At 44.6% G+C, this 27222-nt stretch overlaps 1 protein-coding gene across 1 annotated transcript in view; it reads left to right on the forward strand.

The window, feature by feature from the left end:
• The window catches only part of IAH1 (isoamyl acetate hydrolyzing esterase 1 (putative)), a 197837-nt gene that overhangs the window by 16357 nt on the left and 154258 nt on the right, over positions 1 to 27222 (forward strand). The window contains exon 2 of the mRNA XM_069235904.1: positions 10000 to 10052. Within this exon, the coding sequence (XP_069092005.1) occupies positions 10000 to 10052 (53 nt within the window). The remainder of the gene's footprint in view (positions 1 to 9999; positions 10053 to 27222) is intronic.

A 27222-nucleotide genomic window follows, 5' to 3' on the forward strand; every position in this document is an offset into this window, starting at 1 on the left:
GGAACTCTTGAGAGCAAGAAGGAATTGTAGCACAAAGACTAGATTTGAGAAAGAACAGAGTAACATGATTGCAAGGTTCAGATCCAGGAGTTATCCTGGTAGCGTTATTAGGGATGCTTGCAGCAAGGTAGTAAATATTAATCGGGAGAGTATCCTATTTCCAAAAAAACGAGAAAGTGTTGAGAAGGTGATAAGATGTATTACAACCTACAATGCCGGTTCCAAAGCAATGGTAAATATCTTAAAGCAGTATTGGCATTTGATCAGAACGGACAGGGTGATAGGTCCGTTAGTGGGTCCCTGTCCGAGGATAACGTATAGGAAGAGTCGATCTCTACGGGATATATTAGTACACAGCTATGAGAATAAAAGTAAGAGTGAAAGTATGGGATTTTTGAAAGATAAAGGTTTTTACAAATGTATGAAGTGTAAGGCATGCAAGCATAGTAAAAATTGTAAGACGTATATGCTGCCCACAGGGGAGGAGAAGGAAATTAATAGATTTATAAATTGTAATTCGGATTATACGGTGTATGTTATTAAATGTCCATGTAACCTCTGTTATGTAGGCAGCACAATTTTTCCTGTGAAGAAACGGATATTGGAACATTGGCGGGCAATTAAAAATAATGATTCCAATTATCCCATAGCTCGACATTGTAGACAATTTCATGAGGGGAAAGTTGATGGTATGTTATTTTTTGGGATTGACAGGGCGGTGCTATCCCCGCGAGGAGGCGACAGGGAACGGATGTTGAGGAAAATGGAATCGGAATATATCATCAGACTCAATAGTAGAGCCCCGTGGGGGCTGAACCAGGATGAAGAACTGTATGTACATGTGGGTTAATGGGTAATATAGGAGAACCAGGCGCTGTTTATGTAAGCTGGCACCAATACCCTCGTTTAGGAAATTAATTTAAATGTTTTTTTGTTATCATTAATACGCAGTATATATAATTTTTTATGATAATGGGAAAGTAGATATCATAGTGAGTAAAAAGTCTTGAAAATATATAATAGTGAAAAAAAGAGGAAAAAGAAAAAAAGAAAGAAAAAAATTGAAAAGTTTTGTTGATGTTATTAGGAGGTAAAAGAAGTCGGAATAAGAATGGAATATTAGGGATATCAAGAGGATGGTAGGAAGAAGGATATTTGTATTTAGTAGAAATGATGTAAAAGTGATGTTATTTGGAAATTAATTATAGTTATGAGATTGAAATAATGAATTAATGATGGAGAAAATACTTTAAAAATTATAGTGGTTTATTTAGAATTTTTGGTGTTGAGGATTGTTAAATTAAATTATAGGATTTTTTCTATGTCTAATGGGAAACAGGATATAATGAGGGGGGAGGAGCGGTGCAGCTTGTATATGTTTAGTTGTAATAAGGTGGGCTTTGACAAAGACCGTTTTGGTTGAAACGCGTTAGCCCAGAACCTTTGGATTGATGTGATCGCGTTTTCGGTGTGGAATAAATCAATTATTGTGCAGCAGTACAGAGTGCCGGCGTTCTCTTTCAAGATTATAAACTGAAGGAAAAAACTGGATATATATTTATATATATATACTTGCTTGCATTAGGGCCCACTGCACACTTGCCAGTGTTGATTTGGGCCTCTGAGCAATGGCCCATGGAAGGGGAAAATTAAAGCAGAGGAGATACCTTTCTTTGGCCTCAGAGAGATGGCAGAGAGGGTTAGTGTGGCAAGATGAACGTCCACGTTTTCAACAAAGGGCAGAGGGTATGGCCCTCTTTGCAGAACAGTAGTGATCATTAATGAAGCAGATGCCGCTGCACTGGGACCCAGGGATCTGAGGGGCCCACTATATCACAAAGATGACCATCTCACTTTAAAAGGATGCATGGGAGCTACGTTTCCTTGCTAGCATTAAAACTGAGTGCACCCTTGCAGAAAAAAGGGAGACATGACGGGGCTCTTTTTTTTTCTTTTCTGAAAGGGCCAGAGGGAGTGTTTCAAGATTGGAGTGAAGGTTAAGTATTGTAGAAGCGGTAGCCTGCTACTAAGGACTGCAATTATCATTAGTGTAGCAGGTATAGTTGCATTGGGGTTAGGGAGTGTGAGAGGCTCACAGCATCCCCATTTTGAGGAACAGTATTTTCGTTTCAATACTTGTTTTTATCTGATGCATTTGGTGTTTTTATACGTCTCTTGTTTAGTGGGGTGTATGATCTATAGAAAACGGGTCCTAAAATGATCTCATGACCCGCCCCCTTCACTCAGCCATGTCACTCCCACTCTCCCAATCCCTGCCATAAAGTTTTTGAGGGGTCCTGACTTCAAAACATTTTGCTTAGGGGGGGCTCAAAGCAAAAACGTTTGTAGGCCTTTGGTTTAGAGTAGAGACTGGGTTCTCAGTTAGGCAACAGATGCTTCATGGGGGAAAGTGTGGGGTGGTGGGTGGGAAGAGAGTATGGCTTCTGTCGATTGTCAGGCCCTGGGGGATTTGTTGAATCATTTGTTTGTGTTTTTTTGTTTTTGTTTAAGGCGCTATGCCCCATTCAGGGTCCTCTGGCATACTATATCTTGTGTCATCAGTTGCAGTGGTCAGGGAAAAGGTTACTGGTCTCACAGGGGAACATACAAAAGTCATCTGGAATGTGAATGACCTTAATGATAAGATCAAGAGGGATGCCATAATGTTCTGTGCTAAACAATACCATCCAGTGGTTCTCATGCACCAGTAATGGACCTGTTTTGGACCAGCTGTTCCTTTCTGGGGCAGTTTGGATATTCCAGAGTATATCACACATGATATATGAGGGATTCAAGAGGGGTGGCCATATTGCTTTAGAAGACGTTCCCGCTGGTGGTGCACAATGTGAATGTGGACCCATTGGGGAGGCTTGTGATTATATGCAGAACTCTAGAGGGATAGGCATGGATGCTGGGGAGTGTGTACACGCCTCCTCAGTTACGGGGTGCAACCATGAAGGCAGTGGTCCAACACTTGACAGAGGTCGTGCCTGGGTTCATATTGATGGGGAGGGGACATTAATGTGAAAATAGACCCTGGCCCACAACCTCCATCCTGAGAATCGCCCGTTCCACGTGCCTTCGGGCCTGGGCTGATGCACTGCTTTTGGTGGATGTCTGGTGGTTGCAACACAGCACAGAGAGGTAATACACATACTACACCCCCACATGGTACCTCCTCCCGTCTTGACCATTTCTTGCTATCCTCCTCAGAGGTAGGTCTCATTATGTAGACTCAAATCCTTCCCAGGGTTCTTTCAGATCATTCCCCAGTGCGGTTGGTGGTCTGCGGTGGGGCACGTGTGGACTGGGGCATCTAAAGACGTGGTGCTTTCTGGACGACGATTTTGAAGAGAGTATCAAAGAGGCCATCACCGAATGTTTTGAAATCAACAAGGAAACTGGCTCCTTCCCTACTATCCTCTGGGAGACCTCCAGAACTGTCCTCTGGGGACAGGCCATCTCGTATATCACTAGACATAACAGTCTTAGAGAGGGGAAGTTGTTCTGCGGTGAGGGTGAGATTGCTGTCCTCGAACAAATGGCTCAGGCCTCGCCCTTGGAGTGGGAAAAACCTGTTATCCATGGCTTGCCTGTATGCACCCTTTCAGATGAGGAAAGCAGAGACCTTGAATGGTTTTTGGTAGAGTTATGCAACAGGAACTTCTCCTTATTAATCCTGCATCAACTGGTGCTGTATGAAGACACCATCGTACACAGGGAGCTCTCCTGAGATCTACAAGGGCAACTATCATGGTGATTCTTAAGCCCGACAAACCTCCGTCAGAGTACGGGTCATACTGCCCCATCTCCCCCATCAACTTCAAGGTGAAAATTCTGGCTGAACTGCTGACAACGTGCCTGGCCATGGTGATACGCTTGGTAGGAACGCTGACCAGGACGGATTTATGCTGGGCAGAGGCACCAGGCATAGCTTGTATTTATTTCATTTGGCACTGGCCTTCTTGGATGAGCTGCCAGGCAATGCGGCGCTTCTCCTGGTCGACGTGGAACGGTCCTTTGACATGGTGCACTGGCCCTACCTCCTGGCTGTTCCCCCACGGATATGCTTGGACCCAGATTCATGAAGCAGGTATCCCTCTTGTATATGGACATTTGGGCCCAGGTCTGGGTAAGCTGAGCACTCTTGGAAATAATTCCTATAGAAAGATGCATGTGGCAGGGATGCCCGCTCTCCCCTTTGTTAAGCTCTGCCAGAGGATCTATCAGCAGAGAAATTATCAGGGTGGATGCCATACTCAGTGGATTTGAGTGGAGGGAGGGTGTGGAGGATTGCATCCCCCTGTATGCAGAAGATAGGCTTCTCTTCCTTCAGATGCCCGGAGATACTATTCCACAGCTTATGGCGATCCTCAAGGTATACAGAGAAGCCTCTGGACTTTAAAAAGTAAATTGGGGGAAATCGGCACTGGTGCTCCTCCGGGGTAAGGTAGACGGGGGAAGTTGGGGGGTGTGGAGTCCCGTTTTGAGAGTGGCAGGTTATAGTTTTTTTGTACCTAGGCATGACCGTGGCCCTCGCCCAATTCAACATCGCCCCATTACTTACCTAGGCACAGAGGGACATGGGAGAGTGGTCCAGACTTCCTCTTTCGATTGCAGGTAGCACTCTTTAAAATGTTGTCCCTCACTGGCTGTCTTTATGTTTTACAACATTAGCCCCACCCGCTATCTAGCACTTTTTTTAAAGACTTGCAAGCCCAAATAACCACTTTCTTGTGGGCGGCAAAGGCACCCAGAGTCTCTTTTGATAAAATTTGGTTCTCCCCATTCGAGGCGGGGTTAGGTTGGGCGAATGTTAAATTGTATTATTGAGAAGCACAGCTGGTCAGTATTTATAGGAAAATGCCACTGTTGGCATGGTTACCCCCTAACATTTAGCCTTTTTGTTGATGCCAGCTTTGATTGAAAGTGTGATGGGACCCTGCTAACTAGTCCCCAGCACCAGTGTCCTTTCCCTAAAACTGTACCTTTGTCTTCACAATTGGCAAAGACCTTCCACACAGATAAGTCCCTCGTAAAAGGTGCCCCTGCTACCAAGGGCCCTGTGACCAGGGAAGGTCTCTCAGGGCTGCAGCATGCATTATGCCACCCTAGGGACCCCTCACTCAGCACATGCACACTGCCTCACAGCTTGTGTGTGCTGGTGGGGAGAAAAGACTGTCGACATGTCACTCCCCTCAGAGTGCCATGCCCACAACCCACTGCCTGTGGCATAGGTAAGTCACCCCTCTCGCAGGCCTTATAGCCCTAAGGCAGGGTACACTATACCACAGGTGAGGGCATAGCTGTACGAACACTATGCCCCTACAGTGTCTCAGCCAATTCTTAGACATTGTAATTGCACGGTAGCCATATAGAGTATATGGTCTGGGAGTTTGTCAGACACGAACTCCACAGTTCTATAATGACTACACTGAATACTGGGAAGTTTGGTATCAAACTTCTCAGCACAATTAATCCACACTGATGTCAATGTGGGATTTATGAGAAATGCACACAGAGGGCATCTCAGAGATGCCCCCTGCATGCCAGCCCAACTGCTAGTGCTAGGCTGACCAGTTTCTGCCAGCCTGCCACTTCCAGACCAGTTTCTGGCCACATGAGGTGAGTGCCTTTGTGCACTCTGACCAGGAACAAAGCCTGTCCTGGGAGGAGGTGCTTCACACCTCCCCCTGCAGGAACTGTAACACCTGGCGGTGAGCCTCAAAGGCTCATGCCTGGTGTCACAGTGCCCCAGGGCACTCCAGCTAGTGGAGATGCCTGTCCCCCCCCCCCGGACACAGACCCCACTTTTGGTGGCATGTCCAGGGAGATAATGAGAAAAACAAGGAGGAGTCACCCCCTCAGTCAGGTCCACCCCTAAGGTGACCAGAGCTGAAGTGACCCCCTCCTTAGAAAATCATCCATCTTGTTTTGGAGGATTTAGCCCAATAGAATAGGGATGTGCCCCTCTCCCCAAAGGGAGGAGGCATAAGGAGGGTGTAGCCACGTAGCCACCCTCAGGGACAATAGCCATCGGCTACTGTCCTCCAGCCCTAACACACTCCTAAATTATAGCATTATGGGGAAATAGATTACAGATTCCTGACGACCTACAAAGAAGGACTGGTGTCCTGAAAACCCCTCAAAGAAGAAGGAAGATGACAACCAGCCCTACCCGCCTGTCTCCTGATACATCCTACGTGCCCAGCGACCTCTGCCGACTCAGAGGACTGCCCTGCAACTACAAAGGACCAAGAGCTCCTGAGGACAGCGGAACAGTCTACCTCAAGCAATAAGAAACCATCTTTAAAGGGACTTTCACCTCACTTCAGAAGCGTGAGTCCCCACCACTGTGCACCCGACACCCCTGGCCTGTGTCCAGAGAAACCAACGACCCAGAGAGGATCCCCAGGTGACTCTGATGACATGTCCACCCTGGGCTAACCTCTCTGCACCCCCACGATGACGCCTGCAGAGGAAATCCTGAGGACCCCCTGATTGTGACTGCCCGGAAAGAAGAAACCCGATGCCTGGAAGAAGCACTGCACCCGCAGCCCCCAGGCTCGTGAAAAAGCAACCACTGGTGCAGCAGTGACCAGCAGGCGGCCCTCACCCTTGCCCAGCCAGTGGTTGGCCGAGAAGCCCCCGTGCCCTGCCTGCATCGTCTGAGTGACCCCCGGGTCCATCCATTGATTTCAATTACAAATCTGATGCCTTGTTTGCCCACTGCACCCAGCCTCCCCTGTGCTGCTGAGGGTGTGCTTTGTATGCCTACTTGGGTCCCACCCCCCTTGTTTCCCCCAGTGCTCTACTAAACCCCCCTGGTCTGCTCCCCACGGACGCAGGTACCTACCTGCCAGCAGACTAGAACCGGAGCACCCACTCTCTCCATAGGCGCCTATGTTATTTGGGCCCCTCTTTGACCTCTGCACCTGACCGGCCCTGTGTTGCTGGTGCTGGGTGTTTGGGGTTGACTTGAACCCCCAACGTGGGCTGCCTATGCCCCGGAGACTGAACTTCTAAGTGCTTTACTTACCACATTAACCTAACTGTACTTACCCCCCTCAGGAACTGTTGAATTTTGCAGTGTACACTTTTAATATAGCTTATTGCCATTTCATGCCAAACTGTGTACATTACTATTTTGTTTCAAAGTCCTAGCTATACCTATGCAAAGTACCTTAATGTACTTACCTGCAATTTGAATCAAGTGGTTCTAAAATAAATTAAGAAAATAATATTTTTCTATATAAAAATCTATAGGCCTGGAGTTAAGTCATTGAGTGTGTGTTTCTTTTATTGCTTGTTTGTGTGCTTAACTCTACCCTCTGATAAGCCTAACTGCTCGACCACACTACAACAAATAGAGCATTAGTATAATCTGTTATTGCCTCTGCCAAGCCTCTTGGCCCCTAGAACGTTGGCTATTTCTACGTGCTTTTACCTAATTCAAATATTTCCACTGAATCTACTTCTTCCTGGCATGACTCTGGCATATGGGACGTACTCCCGGGCCCTTGTGTCTCCATTTTCACCACTCCCCTGGCTCCCTCCTTCGCGTACTGTGGAACTGCCCAATTTCACAAGGGTACTGGCATGAGGTCAACAGCAGTATTAGGTTGGTGATAGGTCGGCTGCTAACTTTGGACCCCAAAATGATATTGCTGGAGATCATGGATGAACTTGGGGAGTCTCACTCCATGCACGCCTTCATCGCCATAGGGTGGCCAAGAGAGATGCAGCCAGACACGGGAAGGATGCACGGGCATCGTCACTGCAGTAATAGGCGAGGGACATGGATCACTGTGCAGCGATGGAACAACTAGTATTCAAGATGCGGGGGTGCCACGGAAGTATGAGCCAAAATGGCTCCCCTGGTCAAAACTCGGCGGACTAATACCCTGATCTGCCTATGGGCAGACTAGGGACTTAATTATCCCATCACCAACTGTACTTACTTGTCACGAAGTGGGGAACTTACTGTATTTTGTTTCTGCAATACTGATTGTTTTTTGTGAAACCGGCCCGGTGCTTGTTGAAAGGGCTGATTTGGCCGCATTGTTTTGGTTTTATCTAAGTTGTTGTGCAAATTCAATAACATTTGTTAAAAAAAGAAGTTCTTCTTGCCACGTCAGCATTTAGCTCGCGGAGAATACCTATTCCTTTCTCACGGGGCAAGGAACCTTCTATACGGTTGGAGCGTGAGCAGAAAGGCCCAGAACATGATCAGGGTCAGATTAGCATTCTGGTTACTTGGTCGCATGGCGAATCAACCAGATACCTCCAGAGAGAGAAAGGAGTTTAAAGGCTTCATCACTTACGTTCAATGTGTGTAGTTTCCTTCCCCCTCTCTCCTCTTACTGCTGTTGGCTTTCTGTTGTTTCACTACCTGCTCAGCTTGAAGGTAAGTAAACTTTATTATTCATGTTGAGACGGGCAATCTTAAGATAAAACAGTTGTTTTACGGGCATCTGTAAAACTGAGATGAAAAGTGTTTAGAGGTATTGAGGTGGAGGCCCAATTAACACGATTTAGACATAGAAAGCAGGGATAACCTCGTGGAAGAGTTATGTTGTTTTTCCAATTTACTGCAAACTGAATATACTAATACCAGAGCTCTATTTCCATAACATTTCTTCTATTTTGATTCTCCTTATTAAACCACTATCTTCTGTCAACTGGATTCAAGTCAAAACTTCTGATTTCTATCATCTTTTGCGACCTGCAGATAAAAATGGTAATGCCCAACTATTCCTGGATTGTGAAAAGATGCAACGATATTAACAGACTCCCTCTTCTACCTTCTGAAACCAAACAGAACTTTCAGGGTCCAGAGTGAGCGATTGCAAGGATATGGCCAAGTGCAGAAAAGATAATGCCTTGGATATTAGAAGCTACTCCTAACAACTATATTTCCCCTCTTTACAAATTAATTGTGACATAGGCATTTTTGTTCAAATGATTCATATTATCATATCCATTCTACCATTTTATTATTGTTATTACCACCAGCGGAATTTTGATATCTTGAAGTTACATCAGGGTTTTTCAATGTGGGACCTTCAAGTGGACTTTTTTCAGAGACATAGAAAAAGATATTCACTAGTTGTTTGGTTCGCCCCCGTATGAGAATACTAATACTGATTTGACAGTTCAGTATTGCTAGAAGTATGAGTTTACCGGAGTGTTAAATGGGTAATGTGGTAACCTAACAACAATAGTTTTTATGTCTTCCTTTTTATCAATTTCTTTCTGTGGGGTGTAAAAGGCAGTGGTACACGTATACTCCATAAGTAGGAAAGGAAACAGTACTTTGAATACATAGGTGTTCAGTGGAGGTTAATACAGTAAAATCAAAGTATTTATTCTGGGTTTCTTGTCCTTTGACCTTCTACCAAATCAGCGTGCCAATTCTGTTGCACAGTTTCATCAGCTAGTGACCTTGTGCTGATTTGCTGCCAGACAATCAGCTTCATTTTCTTTGATTCACCCGGTAGAAGAGTACCCCAACTACAATATCAGAGGGCCATGCTATCAGATGTAACACGTTTTGCGAATACAAAGGTACTTTTGTGTAGTGGGAAGCATAACTGTCCTAGGTGAGGTAGGAATCCAGCTCCAACCGTGTTTTATTTCTTGGCTTTTATGCAGCTGAGCAATTTGCAACTATACTTAAGATCACCACTCCACCCCCAGCCACCAGGCAGTGGACACACTAGTAGCCTCATAGAACAATAAGATGTCACAGATCAGTTCAAAACACATGTAAAAGCCTGCAAATCCCTCAGAACAGACACTTTAGCAAGAAGCAGTCTGGCAGGGTTATTGATATCTTTTCAGTAATGTGCTTAAAAGGGAGATGAATGAAGAAAATATCAATAAACTGCAGCTGTGCTTTTAGCAACATTCTAGGAACTTCATTTCTCCGTTTTTAAGAAAAGGACAAATGCTAGCAAGAAAAGTAGACTTAATTAGACCTTTCTTTATTTCCTATAGTTTTCCTTTGAATCCAGTGGATGGGGTACAATACTTGCCGAAAAGCTTGTCAGGTGAGCCTTATTAAAAAAGTCATTCTTTGTCGGAAAATCTGTTGCATTAAGTTGCTAATATATAATTATGACTCTCCGGGGAAGACTGGGCGTCAGTGGTAGAAATATGCATTTGCTTCATGTTTACACTAAGTTCCTACTATTACGTGCCTTAATTTGCTTATGACAAATGCCCTTTTCTTTGGAATGTATCATGCCCCAGTAACTTTGAAAATAAATAATTAAAAAAGAATGATAGATGATCAAAATACAAATGTTTTGCATCCATCTGGTAAGAACAAATAGAAATGAAAAAATGGAGCAATTAAAGATCTGCAGTAACCACCACTTTTTCGGAAACTGTGATCAACTTTGTAAGATCAGGCGCAGCTAAAATGAATTGAGGCACAATGGGTTATTTAATAGAAATACGTATGGTTTGATATAACTAGTATTTTGTGATTAAAATAATGATTATTGCTAATGTTTTGTTCCATTGTACAAACATTCAAAATAGATTATTTTTTGATTAGGCCTCCACACTCTAGTGGAAACAATTGCATTTTTACTATTAATTTTATCACATAATCACATTGCAAATAATTGGTTGAAATGTCAGTGTGGTCTTGAAAAGTGCTCTGTTAAGAATGTAACACAATAAGAATGGTTCCTAATTTCAAGAAAAATGCTGTAATAAACTCTCTTATGTTTGCTTGTACACCAGGAGTGTGCTCCAAATGTTATTCTGTGTTTTATTTTATTCCTTGCACCACTAATTGCAAGCACATGGAAGGTGATATTTCCCAGATTGATGGGGAAGTGTACATTTCGTCACACATGTTTAGGTATCTTCTATATTTGGCAACTGGTCTATTGTATCCTATATAAACTCAGAGAGGGCTTAGTGGGCTTACTGTCTTTCCTTTGTTCACTATTCAGTGGCTTTCCTGTTTGTCTGAGTTCTCTGCTTCAGGTTGGATGTTTTTTCCTCCCTATTCTCGTGTTTGTCCCACCCAAGGAGCATTTTGGTCTTACCAAATTTTGATTGAATCAGGTGTATCCTTCCACACCAGCACTACCTTCTGGACCTTGTATTGTAGTGCATGACAGACTTTTATTTCCATCTCCCTCTTGTTTGTATTATTCTCAATGATCCTCCAGCTCTCCATTTTCTTTTCCACAAGTCCTACATCTTAGGATGCTATTAATCAACAGTATAGTTTCATTTTGTCATATTTATTTCTTCATTGCCTAATGTGTTTCTGTGACAGTATATTAAGTAAGTGTGGCATTATCTAAATGTTCTGTTATTTATGCTTTAATTTATTCAGTCAAGTGGTGTATGACTCTTTTTAACATCTGGGAAAGCCTTGTTAATAGTTGAATTATTATCCAGCCTTCTGTTATCCTTTGTTCTAATGGAGTTCTCCAGAACCTCTTTGAGACTTTATCAACCTAGACAAAATTCTACTAGACCTTCCTCCTTTTTCCTACCATTCTGATGGAATATCTATTAGGAACCTTAACTTCCGTTTTTGCAGCTTCTTTAATGCCACACAGATTACTTTGCCTTCCACACAATATTGTCCTTTTCTCTGTATTATTATATAATTCCTCCATTTCAGTTAGTCTTTTTTTTTTTTGTGAGGTCATGCATGACACATGGATTATGAGTTGCAGAATCTCACCGGGAATAGTAACTCTGGGTGAGCTACTGCTCCAGTCCTTTGCAGGTAGCTGGGTGTCCCTTAACCTGATAATTAAAGGTCCATTAATACTGAGTCCTGTTTCACCGGGTCCAGATCTGCTCCTGTTGAGACCCGCTGGAGGGACAAACCCTGGGGCTTTGGGTAGAAGCACAGCCTGGATTCTGCCTGACCCCTGCAACGCCACAGCCTATCTTGACCCTTGTCCTGACCCCTTTTACCCCAACTCCTAATCAACACCTGCCATCCTGCTGTCATCTTCTGCCTGCTCTAAATAGTTGGATAACTTCAGTTGCTTTATCCACGAATCAGTGAAAAAACAGTGGAAGAGTCCCAATATTTCTGGGACCTGCTCCTTATTTATTCCCCAACCCAGTGGACAGAACTCATAGTGGCTGGATTTTGGAGCAGGGATTCCGCCTGGAATCTGAGATTCCAGCTCCCCACTACTGTCATACTAAAATCAGTCTAACTTGTATTCAGGGCTTAAGTGTCTTAAGGAGCCATGAGTCCTGAGAAGCAAATCCCCTAAGGAGGAACTTAAAGATTTCCCAGACTATCTTGATCTTCATCTGAACCAATATTCTGATCATCTTTTCTTCCCTAAGATTCTCTCAATTGATCAGGTCTATTAAACTAGCATGATTGTCAGTTTTACTCTTTAACACCTATTACTAGTGTGTTCATTTTCTTATCTGTTTTGGGCAGCTGTTTACCCCAACTAACAGAGTGCATCAATTCCTTTTCCATCAGTATTCAGTATTGTCTGAATTTCAGAGAACGAGATACAGAGGAGCAATGCATACATATAGAACAGTACTTTATTGAAGCAAAATATATGCACCTGCCATCCTCTGGCTAATCTAATGTATCCCACCTTCAACCAGTGCTTTCAAGATCTCTGGGATGTGGCCCAACAAGAAGAGGTTTTTGACTACCAAATCAACAGTCATTCAAAACACCAACTTCTGTCACATGCTATGGAGAAGGAACTAGCTATGGTACCAAATTGAACTAATCAGGGCCTTAGTCCTGTGGAGACTCAGCTATTGTAACATTATCTATGCTGGAGCCCCAAAGAAAAAGATCACAGAACGGCAGAGCCTACAAAACCAAGCAGCCAAACTTTGTCTCAGTTTCTAGCAATAAGATCACATCTCCTGGTCCTCAAAGTCAATGCCATTTGCACACAGAGAGTTACGTTCAGTCATCTTTAACTCCATTCAGTGTATGGATTCTTACAGACCTTAGGCCCACCTTATGTTATCCCAATCTTATCTTGTGATCAAGCAACACCTACCTATTTGCACTAACTAGCTACAATCGCAGGAAACTGGGAGGATGATCGATCTGGGTGCTGGGCACCCAGCGTTTGAAATCCCCATGACTTGGTCAAATAAAAGCTAAAAGCAAATCTATTCAAAGAGGTGAAGAGGTGTCACCATCACCCCCAGAATGTTCACCAGTCTACCCCACTGACTTAATGAGTGACGGGGCCTCGAAGAGCATTTAGCCACCAAAAGGGAAGTCCGCAATTGAAAAAGCTTCTATTGATCACTACCAGCCTCTGACAAGGACACAGCAGTGTTGTAGTTGAGTAGGAGGGTTTCTGAATGAATTTCTTTTACAAACCGAGATTGCCTATAAAGTGGCTTTACAAATCATTTAAATTAATATACTTCATAAATATCCAATAATGAATTTAATGGTCAGGCAGTTGTAGATAACAAGTCAGAATGCCTTTGAATCTGTCTGGTCCTAGTTCAAAAGTGCTAATATTGTGTCTACCCCCAAGGTCCCAGCTACTTCCAAAGCAACTATAAACATTGTCTGGGCTAATCACAAAGGTAACTGACAAAGTAATGTGTATGTGTAATGTACTCTTACTTTTGAGTAACTTTACTACTTTTGGCTATTTACAAAATCTGAGTGCAAAGTTATTTAATAGAATTACATGCCTCCACTCCTTCAGTTTTAGGGACGGAGTCATAATAATCATAGTTTATGGCCATATAGTCAGGGCCACTGGAATTATGCGATTGTGCTTTGATTTTCACATAATGACAGATTTGCTGCATTTGCCACATAATCCATCATCTGCTACATAATCTGCAGACTTTTACAAAAAAAATGTTTCTAGCTTAAACGGTTCAAAAGTTACTAAAAGTGCAGCACATGTGTTGCCGTTCAGTGGAAAGCCGCTTGCAAAGTTACATTTTTGTTGTTATATTGCTATATTTGGGTGTTAAACTGGTTCTAATTATGTCCAAAAAAGCCCAGACAATGTTAATAAGTTTGAAAATGACAAAATGAAGTAATACTGTCACGAATTGTGCCGCATTATGCAGCATAATTTGCCTTTTCTTGCCACATGATTTACTCAACCTTACCACATAGTTTGGCCCTCCCCTGCCACATAATTTCAGTGGCCCTGCGCATAGTTACCACATGTAACTTACAATTGTGTTTTACGTCTTGCGCAACCTCTGCACCTAGGGCAGAGACTCTGCATGGTAGTGAATAGGAGTGTCGCGTTGGCTCTCATTATTCTAATGAGACTACTGGATTTTGAGCGGCAGAATTGCCCGCGGTGTGGGAGACTAAATCTAACCCACTGCGGGTGATACCTGTCTCTCCAATCTGGGTTTTGCTCCGGCTAACTAGCAGTGCCTCATCTCTACCCAAGGATAGGGATGACTGGGCAGCCGAGCGCATGACATACTTGGCTTCTCGGGGAAGTCGTGGTCACTTAGGTGTCATCCGTTTCTCTCATTTCAAATCCAATCTCATATATAAATGACAAACAGAAGCAGTATATGTTTCAAGAATGAGCTTAATAAAACAACTGCATCTTAGATAGCAAAGCGTGAGCTGCAATAACCAGGACGACACAACATGACAGTATTAAAATTGACGTGTGACGAGAAGAGTGAAGCATAAAAACAACGCTATCATGTTGTCACTATAATCAATGGACTAGCTCCTACCTAGGCTATGATGGAGCACAGCATGTTAAGCTCTAATTCTGCCCTTCAGGTTCCCCTGGGAAGACATCAACCCCCATACCTGAGCAAAGGCCTGTGGTCTGCGTTAGCATCTGTAGCCAAACATTCAGCAGTCAGCATACAGTTGTGGTTCCCTGGCCGGAATCTCCCTCTAACGTGTAAGGGACAAAGAAGTGTTTTTATAATAACACATCTGATGTTCTGAGAAAATGTCCCTACGTAAGGATGTGTGTTTTCTACGAATGTTGGAGACTAAACTTCTACCACGTTCACCAGCAATGTACCGTGCTGTAGCCTTGTAAGAAGCACAGAGAGATCAAGAATATATTGTTTGAGAACAGTGTGCTGGCCTAGGCAAAACAGTTAGATAGACGGAAAATAAAACAAGACCACAAAAATGGTTATTGTAAGAATAATAAGACGAAGCTGAATAAAATATATCTAGGTTAAAGTGCACAGCGGCCTAGTGTGTTAAAATAACGTGCATGGAGCTATAACTAAAATGGCTACACAACAGGAGACCTTTGCACACGGGATATGAAAATAAAACCTCTGCATGTCAGTGATTAGGAGACCTCTGCATGGCAGTTAATAGGAAAATAATATACACCTGAAAGAATTTTGACACACTTTGCCTTACAACCACATAAATACTACCCACACCATAGAAACTGTTTTATTCCTCTTCAGATTTTGGGTCCTGCAGATACCATGTCTGTCTTCCTGAAGGATGCTACCTGTGTTAAAGAGAAATTTCACTGGGGAGGAGGCAGCTCTTGTAGTAAAATTAGTGGTTACATTCTAAGAGAAACCTCATGGGTCTCCATTCTTCGTAAAACGAGCCCAGAAAGCAGCCTTATGGCAGGGGGTCACAAACCTTGTGAATGCTTTGGGAAAGGAGGTCTGCATCATTGGGACATTAAGAAAATATGGCAAGATGATAGCAGGTTGGTGAAGGAGAAGTTCACCAGAATTCAGCTAGCAGATGATCTCCTTGGAGGGTGGGTAAGGGTATAGGGTCTTGAGGGTATTGTTAGGAATAGGGGTGGGTACGGTTATAGGGTGGGTGGGTATTTTTAGTGTTTACAGTATCTTAAGGGCAGATAGGGGTAATAGGTGGTAGGGGTAATTAATAAAAGGGACATTTGGGGTGTCTCTCTCACCAAAAACATAATTTATTTATATATATACTGGGGACTTCTAGCCAGACAATGATGCCAACCCATCCACAAGTGGAGGACGGTAGGCACTTTGAGGAGAGAATCCAGTCCTCCTCCAAGCTACAATATCTGCGGCTGGCACTGCTCACCAAGAAAAGGGAGAGGAAGCCAATCAAGACCTGGTTGAGGAGGACATGGGCAAAGAGGGGGCCATTGTTGCTCCCAATCATAAGGATTACCAGTCCCCAGCCTTAAGCTAAGCAACCACATATGCTAGTTCGGCCTGTGGAACAGTCCCCTCCACACAGTTCCTCTAATCACAGACCTCACTGTACAATCACGTACACTCTACTACCATGAGAATGTATCTCTGTCTTCTCTCAATCATCAGAGGGAGAGTACAACCCTGGTGTCTAGCAGGTATTCCCCATTAATGAATCTCTCCTGACCACAACCTCCTAGATGCCACCCCTCTATGTGCTCTTGGTCACCCTGCTGGCCATGTTCGATGGCAACGCAAGGTGGAGGTGTGTGTGTGTGGGGGGGTGTTTGACATGGGCTACTGCTAGTTACAAGGAACATCAGTTTTACTAACATCAGAGTAATGTGCCGCAGTATATTCTTCCCATGGCGGCTACTTTCCGTGATATCGCTGAGTACCTTAAAGGACTCACCCAGATGATTCACAGGCAGACCCGTGCCTTGGAAATGTTTTGTGAAATGTTACCAAGACATGGCAAAAATGTACTTAGAACATCTAAGAACTTTTAAGGGAAAGAGTACAAGATGCCATGCCTTGGCCATGAAGACGAAATGGGCAATAGGAAAAAACACCAGTGTCAATCATCATGGCCAACACATGCAGGAGTGTAGGAGATTATACAGGGACACCTGCACCACCCACCCAACCTCCTAGAACATGAGCAGAGACTTACACATTCCCACCACTGGCATTGCGAGGACAGAGTAGGAGGAGAAAACCCAGTAACTGTTTTCTATGTATGTCTAACACATTCACCAGCAGTGGAAGCCACCAGGGGGTGCAAGGGCACCGCCCATCTCGATTTCGAAGATATTTGGATGATCATTGTCAGGAGCAATTACCATCTACATAATTTGTTTTGTTTTATTAAAAAAGGGCTTTAAGCCCATGCTGGGTGCTGCCAGGCACCACTTTGAGGGACACATGCTCTAGTGAGCATGTGCAACACAGCATTTTTCTTTTTTAAAACAATCCCTAAGCAGGCTAAGTGCTGACCTAGTGCCCGCCCTAGCCTGCAGTTTTTGGGGGTCTGAGACCTCCCATTCATGATGCGTAGCAGCATCACATTTGCAAGCAGTTCCAGGTGTCAAGGGCATAAGCTCTGTATTCCTGCGACTACCTGTCAATCATTTCACAGGTGGCAAGCAGCACCCTCTCCTAACTTGTCACCTGTGATGAGCTGGGAAAGGGTGTTGCTTGCAGCCTCCGGAGTGATTGAGGCCATGTGGTTCAAGGTCACACAGTCATGAGCGTGTGACCTCAAGTCTGTAAACAGATACATTTGCATGCTTTAGCACGCGCAGAGTATCTAGTTAAACTATGTAATTGCATTGGAGGCTGAGCGGGCACGTTTGACACTCTCACACCTCCTCTCCTGCACTGCATCAGCAGCAGCACAGCCTGTTACAGACTGCTGTGTGTGTTCCAGAGCAGGGTTTGCCAGGTAAGTGGGACTGGGGAAAACCAGCCTTCCATCATGGCTGACAACTTGTTGTTTGTTTTTACTATTTTTGAAACAATAAAAACAACCGTTGGGTGGCACAATGGAGCACACATCCTGAACTGACATATTTAAAAGTGCTCCCTTTGTGATCATGAAGGGGCTTTTTACTTTAGAATCAGTTTATATCACGATATTGAGAGCCATTTATTAAAACTGTTAATAAATGCCTCTCAATATAGTGATATAAACTGATGTACTGAAGTAAAACGTCCCTGCAAATAAAAAACGCTTGCATCCTGAACTCGCATGTTTAAAAGCCTCTTGTATGCTTTTAACACGAGGGAGTGTTTAACTTTAATTCATCAGTTCATATCACTATATTGAGAGGCATTTATCAAACATGGTAATAAATGCCTCTCAATATAGTGCTGTAAATGGAAGTACTAAAGTTAAATGCTCCCTCGTGTTAAAAGCATACAAGAGGCACTCCTCCATTTTCAAATCCCACCAGCCGCCACTGATATTCACTGTCATCGTTTTTCCTCAATAAAAATATGTACACTTTTTACATGCCTGTGTAAACCTTTCCTCTGTGTTGAATGTTGCATTTACCACATAGGATAGTGTTATTGTGAGGAAATAGGGTGTATTATATTGTGTGGTTGTGAGACCCAACCGTGCAATACACTTACCAATCCCTTTACGACCATTAGGTTTTGTTTGTTAAACCGTAAGCTCAACCGTGGGTAGCTGAGGCTCTGAGCAGTCAGGCTTACACAAAGGAACAAGTATTAAGCATTTAAACCACACCAAAACAATTGAGGAAGAAATTCACAAGACAATGAAGAAATATGACACCAATTTATAAAAATAGACTGTATTTTTATGTATTGTTATGCACCACAATGAAAAAGATCCATTGGGGAGTTCCGTAGCTACAGTTGATTACAAGATAAAATAAATATGCACTTTTTCTCTTAATGCAAACAAAGCATTGGCAAATTCAACAAATTTGACAGACGTTTAAAAAAAAAAACTTGGGTGTGTATGTAAGTATCTAGTTACTTTTAAGGGGCCAATTCTGTCAGGGAACGAGTCAGTGGGATCAGTAAGGTCCACCGAAATGGTTTCCTCGGTGGAAGAAGCAGTCTTCAGGAGGTTCCAGGCACTTTTATCCCTTTGCTATAGGTTCCTATGGACGTGTTCATGATGCAAGGGACACATGATGCTGAAGATGCTCAAGGATGCTGTGGTTGTTATGCCGTCGACAGAGGTCTTTCTGCAGCTAATCCTTGGTCCCCAAACTTATTGAGGTGTTCCTCACCATAGGCTTCCAACTCTCTTGAAGCTCTCTCGGTCTTGATAGTAGTTGTCACCATGGGGCAACTAGTTGCCCGGTATCGCAGTTACAGCCAAATCTTTTCCTGGGCATTAACTTGTCTTCTTGGTCACCAAGCTGTACTCCAACGATTCTCCCAGGTCCAGCAGACTTGGTGCACCTGTGAGCATCAGGTCCTGGTCTCTGTTGCTACACGGTGACGAGTGGTGGCGATACGAAGATCTGGGCTACAATCTTGACCCAGGAGGCTTCTTCAGCTGTTGTTGCTCTGTGTTAGCCACCAGGTTGGGCAAGTACAGCCCATGCAGCCTCTCTTTGCCAGTTCCTCAATGAAGCAAGGCAGTCCTTCTTCGGTCCTCTTCTCCAGTACGTCGCGATCTGAGTTCTGGGTGCAAAGGGAGCCAGTTTTGTCCTCAGAAAATACCCTCTTCCTGATAGGATGCAGTTGGTAGCCAATGGGCTACCAGGCTCCCTCCCTCCTAATGGCCACCTTCTGCAAAGTGTGGAATGTGGCTATCTCAGGATGCACCATTCTACCCACTTCCAACATGGCAAAACCCCTTTCATGGCGTCCATATCTCTCTAACCCAAACCAGCGGTGTGGCTACAAGGGGGGCTACACAGTCCTGGAAAACTAGTTTGGCAACTGGTTTCCCCTCCCCTTCCTTTCCCAAATGCCAACCTGTCTACCTCATCAATAGGGCAGCCCCTCTCCCAAGTGTTCCCCATTTGCTCTTCAAGGACACCCTTGTGGCTTCCTGCTAGGAAGAGATAAGACCAGTCTCCTGTGCATGCTACTATTGTCTTTTTTTCTGGGAGTCATTTGCATATCTCCCCATTAAGTCAGAAAGCTGCTGCAAGGAGTAACATCCTTTGCAGCCGTGGATGGGCGCCGGGGATTTGGTAGAAGTTGCACACAGCAACAAGTTGCATTAATTTCTATTTGGGCATCAACTTGGGTTTAATGTAATGAGTTGATTTATATCTTACAATATCAACTTTATTAGTCCCAGTGAGATGTTAGCAGGGCTGCTGTAGCGGCCTGCCACAGTACACTCACCAGTGGGGCTACTAACCTTTTCCACAGTAAAAATTTAAGTTGTGGGTTTTACTATTGGAACACAGGGCCCGCCTTCAGGGTGACTTATGTATATTAAAACGGGTAGTCTTTGCTTTGCAATGACTTTAAATAGTAAAGTTGAGTTAGCATTTTAAAACTGTTTCTCCAGTCTGCAGTGGCAGACTAGGAGCCATGTTGTATGTTTGTCACATGCAGGGTGGCACAATCAGTGCTGCAGTACCTCGGGTGACTCTCTAACTTACAGGCTCTGGGTACTTCTGTACCATATACTGGGGGATGTACAGCAAGTTAGCCTATGCAAAGTGTACTTAAGCCAATAAACAATACACAGTTTCAGGTCAGGGACTTGCACTGAGGTCTGGTTAGCAGGCCTCAGTGCAGATTTGGAAAACCAGCAACATCAGTCCAAAACTGTTTGGGTGACCATACAAAAAGAGGCATTCCTTACACCTTACAAGTTCCGCCTCCAGACAAAAGATGATAAACAACTAACCCTTATCATGGTAGGTCCCATCATCTAAGTGGAAGACCCTAGACAGACCATCTGCATTGGCATGGTCAGTTCCAGGTCTGTGTTCCACTATTAAGCTCATACCATGTAAGGAAATTGACCCCCTAAACAACTTGCATAAGCTATCTAAGATGTCTGTGGTCAGTTTGAACTCTGAAGTGAGTCCCAAACAGGTAGGGTCCCAGCTTCTTCAGGGGACAAACTACAGTGAAGGCTTCCCTCTCAATGGCTCTCCAATGCTGCTCTTGGGGGAGTAGTCTTCTGCTAATGAAGGCAACTGGCTGATCCTGGCCCAAATCATTCACTTGTGACAACACTGCCCCAAGCCCATGATCATAAGGATCTGTCTGAACAATAAGTTCTTTAAAGAAATCGGGTTCTTTCAGGACAGATGCTGAGCACAGAGCTTCCTTTAGTGTGTCAAAAGCCTTTTGATACTGCTCAGTCAAGATAACATTTCTGGGTCGTTTCTTGGCGGTAAGTTCAATTAGTGGTGCCAATATGGTACCATAACCCTTCACAAATCTCCTGTAAAACCCAGTCAGACCACTTGTTGTGTGGCTTAGGAGCTTCCCAGGCCAGAATTGTCTGGAACTTGGATTGAAGAGGTTGTACATCGCCTCCAACCACCTGGTGGCTCAAGTACACAACAGAGCCTTACCTTGATAGTCAGGCACACCTGCTGCAGGGCCTGAAGTATTTCCTTGAGGTGGGCCAGGTAATCATCCCAGAGATATTTGCCTCAGTTTGATATTCGCTGACAAAAACATAGGTTAAAAGGATCTTTTAGTTAGGTGAAAATGTCAGTTAAAGCATAATGTTATAAACTAGCAATAGCACGGAAATTCACCAGTTATAGTTATATCAAAGAAGTATAACTCATACCCTAAAATAACTATAACTCGCCCATAGGCTTCAATTCACCAGAAGGTATAGCAGAAGTGATGTCACGCATCACTCCATTTGACCTTTAGTTTGACTCACACACACATATTTACACATGCACTCATTCTCACACTCTTTCACATAAACACACCATCTCCCTCAAGCATGCATACAACATACATTTAAAAGTGTTTTTTTACTTACCTTAGTTGCCAGATAGGCTCATATTCCAGCTAATTGTACTCCATTTTTATTATACAAATAGTGAATAATATTATTCACTATTATTCACTATTTGGGAAGTAAATCAACTGACAGAAAACCAGGAAAGTGGGGCCCCATCAGACATCCATTAGGACGAGCTGGCCCTGTTTTTGCCACCTCCGAGGCCAGAGATCACATAGGCAGTGCCAGGGGTTGCAAGGGGCAAGCCAGTGGTTGCAGCTGCAACACCAAAATGACGTCTATGCTTCGCCATGCACTGCTTGTACCCTCACATTACATCACTCATGACATGCTTGATAACATCCCTCATGACATCTGAAATTACATTAAGAACAACACTGAGTTATAGTTTCTTTAGGGTACAAGTTACAGTTACTTAGGATAACTACAACAAATTAATTTTTGTGGTTTTGTTAATTTAAAACATTATGTTTTAACTGACATTTTCACGTAACTATAATGTCCCTTTTAACATTTTTTTTTTTTTGGTTGGTTAAATAAATTAAAATATTTTATAATCTCTTGTCTAAGTATTTCAGTTAATTTATCTCTTTGCCTAACCACTGTCGAATCCCTATTTACACTTTACCATTCTGTAAAGAATTAAGGGAGGCTGAACTACGGACAAACAGTAGATGACAAAAGGCATCTAATCCCTTACTTTGTTTAAAAAAATAAATACTTAAACTAACAATTTTACCTGAAAACCTTTCTGCTAATCTTCTTTCACTAGTTTGCCTGACTATATTGCACCACTTGTTCTTGATACTTGTGGTGCTTACATTTACCTTTTGTTAAAACATTTGAATATTTTTTACTAATTCAGCACAAAAGCAATTATAGTATTACAACTTTCTAGCGATACCAACAACTCGGTGGAGGATTGTCCAGGATCCACCTGAGTCTCAAGCAACAGCCCTGTGCAGGGTTCACCCTGTGTCTCTGAAGCCTTTTCGCGGACCCCGAACCTTATAGAACTTCCTTATCAGGTTCCTCCAGCAGAGAGAAAACCCGACCGTTCACCACAAGGAGCTGTGTCGAGGAATAGTCGAAGATTGGAGAGGGCCAGCATTCCTTCATACTAGTTTCTAGTCAGTGTTTGCAGGGCAATGTGGGTGGCACCCCATCCCATAAAAGTGACTTCATCTACTGCCCTGAAGAACCCCTCTGAAATGCAGTATACAGAATTCTGAGGCATGTAGAGGAATTTGGGTAGCACTATCATTTTGTCTAGGCCTGTCCTGCCCATCAGAGATAGCAGAAGCTTCCTCTAGTGCCCAACATCTTGTTTATAGTCTTCGAGGATATGAACAAACTTTCGCCTACGAAAGGTATCCTTAATACAGATGTTTGTGAGTCTGCCATGTATGGTAGAATTTCATTAGCATAAAGGGAGATGATGTCTTTCCATTCAGGGTCCCATCTTATGCCTCTTCGTTGTGGGTCTACTGTCACCCAGCATGCCAATAGTTTGAGTACCAGTGCAAACAAGGGAGAGAGTGGCCATCCCTATTGTGTCCCTCTGACGATTCGGAATTCTTCTGGCGTCCCAATGACCCTGACTGCCGCCACCAGCACTGTGTATAACCAACATACACAAGAGGTAAATCTGGGCCTGAAGCCCTATCTTGCCTAGGGCTTGCCAGAGGTAGTCCCAGTCCACCGAGTTAAAGGCCTTCTCAGCATTCAAGGCCAACAAGACCCGGTAGGATGTGACTCCACGCCATGAATCCAAACATCCCCTGTAGATTGTGACGGGTGGACCACTGACACATAAAGCCAGATTGGTCCTGAGTGACTAATTTATTGATCACTTGTATAAATCTGCTGGCCAGTGCTTTGCTCAACACAGAAGTGAAAGTATTAGCCAAGGTAATCGGTCTGTAGGAAGCGCAGTGCTCCTCTGTTTTACCTTCCTTATGAATAAGGACCACAGTGGCAGTCCTCAAGGCACTGGAGAGACTCCCATTCTGTCTGGTCTTTTAGAACATTTGCCGCATTGGCCCCCTCAAGTGGCGGCCCATACACTTAAAGAATTCTTGGGGAAGCCCTTTGGTCCGGTGTGTTCCCTCGCCCAAGCTGCTGCAATGCTTTCAGTATGTTGACCTTTGTAACCTCGGCGTCTACCATTTTGGAGTCATCTGCATTCAGTGAAGGGACGGGTATATCAGCAATTAACTCTAGTAACCACCCAATCTCCACCAATGCATCAGGGAAGAATAGGTTTCCAAGGTATCCTGAGAAGGTCTCTGCTATATTCTCCACTGTTGCTGCCTCCCCCATCCTCCGTGGGTACATTATGGGCACACTGCACCCCCTACTTCCTTTTGGCCAGCTACGCTAGCAGTTTTCCAGGTTTGTTCCCCACTTCATACAGTAGGTTTTTGTTTGGAGTGAAAACCTGCCTGGATCTTCTGTTCCACTAGCTGTGGGTATTTGTCCCTGAGCAACAACGTTTCATGTAGAAGGTCCACAGTAGGCTGCTGTATGTAGTCCTGGTCTTTTGCAGCTAGTTTGGCCTTTAGGTCTATCACGTCTTCTATTTGTTTCCACTTCTTTCCCACTATGTGCGAGATCAACGTGTCCCTCATCACTGGCTGTAGACCTTCCAGACCATGCTTCCTGAATTAACGGAGTCAGTGTTTTCTTTAAAACAAGTTTCCTCTTCCATCTTTTTACTCTGCCAGTCCAACAGTTCCCAAGAGTCAACCTTCCACACACCTCCTCTCTTCCTACTCACGCTTGGCAACCATGTGTATACCGGAGTATGATCTGATATGCACCTGGGCAAGTGTTTAGTGTTGTGGAAATGAGCCCACTGTGTACTGGGGAAAAGCTTTGTGAAATGGACCCAGTAGTCCCAGAGGCATATTTGTAGTGCCTTTCCGGGAGGTGGGCCTCCCGCCGCACATCCAGCAGGCCTATGGCGTCTGACAATGGCTGAAGCCACGGGACATGTCCTGGTTGTTGCCCCCTATATAAAGCCTGTGTAGCTGACTGTCAGTGGTGAGGTTGAGGTCACCCCTCACCGCAGTGACTATCTCTGGAAGTTGAAGTAACCAATCCCTCATTTTTGGGAGCACTGAGGATTGTAGTCCTGGGTGAGAATACCTGGAGGCCATTGCAATGTGTCCCACCCATTCACCTCGCATGGCCGCATAACATCGCCCCGTCTATCCAGATAGTAAATATCAATGGAAGGGATTTTGTAACCAGTATACTCACCCCTCTGCACCCAGAAGTGATTCCCGCTTGAGCCAGAACCATATAGCGAGCCCTCTTCAGAAAAGCACAGTGGTTTCTGATCAAGTGAGTCTCTTGTAGCAGGATAATGTCAGGTTTGAGTTACATCAGGTACTAAACTACCACCCCTCTCTTGACCCAGCTCCCGAGTCCAGTAACATTCCATGAGAGTAGGGTCAGCTCCTGTCCTTGTGTGTCAGTGTCTCCTTCCATCTCATGTTTGTTATGTCTGCAGTCACTGGAGTTCCCTCCCCTCACGATGTGCGTTGGTGTATCCTCATTGACCTGATACTGAATCAATCCCTGTACTGCAGCAAATTAAATTGTTACCTGTCCCACCCACCCACAACCATTCCCTCCGTCCAACTGTCTCAGGCTGCAGCTTTAGAACTGGTTCACCCTCAAACCCCAATATGTTGGTCACCCTCCCGTTCACCCTGTTAAACATTAGACACTAACTGTAGTGCATATAGTGCGCTAGGTGCAGTCCACCTCTTTTGGAGGGTGGTGGTGGTGGCGGCATCATCAGTAGTTAGCGGTCTTCCTCATGGCGCCCCCCCCCCCCAAACTCCAAGATTCATTGAGCTAGCGCATGAGCCGTGATTCCCGTTATCAGTTTGTTTCCATTGACAAGTTAATCCTCCCTGGCTCCAGTTCAGCAACCCTCGATTCTTGTGTATGGCTATCTGAATCTGGGGATCGACCCCGGCCTCCTCCTTCTGCCCCTCCTGCCAGGGCAGCTTCCCTCGATCGGTCGCCTGCCTGCCAACCATCACCACACTGCCTCTGGTGTGGTGAAGAACCAGGAGCGCATTTCCTGGATACCACCTGCAGCTTGGCTGGGAAGTTCATCATATATGGCAGTTCCCGTTTGTGCAGTTCCAATTTTGTCCTGCCAAAGGAGCATTTTTTTTTCTCACCTGTCCTCACTGACTTAAGTCTGGAAACTCCCTTAGCGTTTGGTTTTTGTAGCATAGTGTACCATTTGTGCAAGCCACTCTGAGAATTGCATCGCTGTCTCTATAGTTTATGATTCTTTCAATAAAGGGAAGTGTTCTGGACCCAGATTTGGGTGGTGCACCAGGGATTCTGTGGGCTATTTCTACCACAGAGGTCATCAGGCTGCACCAAATCCCTGACAAAATTGTCAAGGAACCGCTCCGGGTGCCTCCTTTTGCAGCATTCTGGTAATCCCACTGGGTGGATGTTATTTAGGTGTGAGGCCTCCCTTCTGCAACCTCCGCTCTGGCATGTAGTAATTGTGTGGCTTTGCCCAGGCGCCAGTCTGACCACTGCCTGTGTCGTTGCCTCTCCTTCAGTGTGTGATCGATATCAGCACCTCTGCCTACCTCCTTGAAGCTCTCGTGTCCTCCAGGTCACCGTAACTGAAAGGGAGGGCTGATCTCTTGGCACTCCCCCCAGGCTCGATCAGGCCTGCTGCGTCAGTCTTTCACCTGGCACAGTGTCACGCTACTCGTCTCTGTCTCCACTCAGGGTCACAACAGATAGGATCTCAATGGCCGCTGGACGGTCCTTGTGTCTTTGAAGGGCTGGCTTCGTGTAGCAAGAATACAGTAATTGGGGTTGTCCCGGTGCATCACCGCTCGCAATTATGGGCTCTTCGTGTACTTCCAATCCCCGTGTAGCCAGAGGGGAGGCTTGGAGAGTCATCCGCATTGATGCCTTTCTTCTTTCGGACCTCCCGATCTCAACCTTTCCTGCCCCTCCCAGCCTCCGAGTCCAGGTGGGGTAGGAGAGGACAGTTCATTTGGGACTCCGCCAGGGCCCACTCAGGTTCATCACATCAGTATCAGTTGTGGCACAGTTCGGCGCCACTAGGTCCCCACTGCTCGTCTCCGCCTAGGTCCCAGCAGCGAGGGGCAGAATCTCCTCAGGCCGGCTGTCAGGGCCCAGGGGACGTCTTTCTTTGAGTTGCTGTAGTGGCCCTCAGCTCCTTCGGCTCTGCATGTATGTTGGGGGTGATTTGGCCACCCCCCTTTGTCAGAATTTTTCACAGAAGGGCCAGTTTGGACAGGAGCCATCTGATCAATTGACATGTTCAATCGACGCCGAAACCACCCCCCTTCCCACCTGTTTTTTTAGTGAAATTGGAAGGCTTTTTAATGTAAAATAAGATATTATACCAGAGACTATACCATTACTTTACCCTCTGTTGTTTTTAGTGAATTTGTATGTTTAAAAAAAAAGTAAAGTAAGATGTTTATTCCCATACACAGCATGAGGTTGGGCACATGTACAGGAAGTGGGGTGGATTTGGGAGGCAGACAAGACATAAGAGCTGGTGTCATGGAGGTCATGACGCCATATAA

The sequence above is a fragment of the Pleurodeles waltl genome, chromosome 5 (assembly GCF_031143425.1).
Source record: "Pleurodeles waltl isolate 20211129_DDA chromosome 5, aPleWal1.hap1.20221129, whole genome shotgun sequence".
In the NCBI taxonomy this organism is placed as follows: domain Eukaryota; kingdom Metazoa; phylum Chordata; class Amphibia; order Caudata; family Salamandridae; genus Pleurodeles; species Pleurodeles waltl.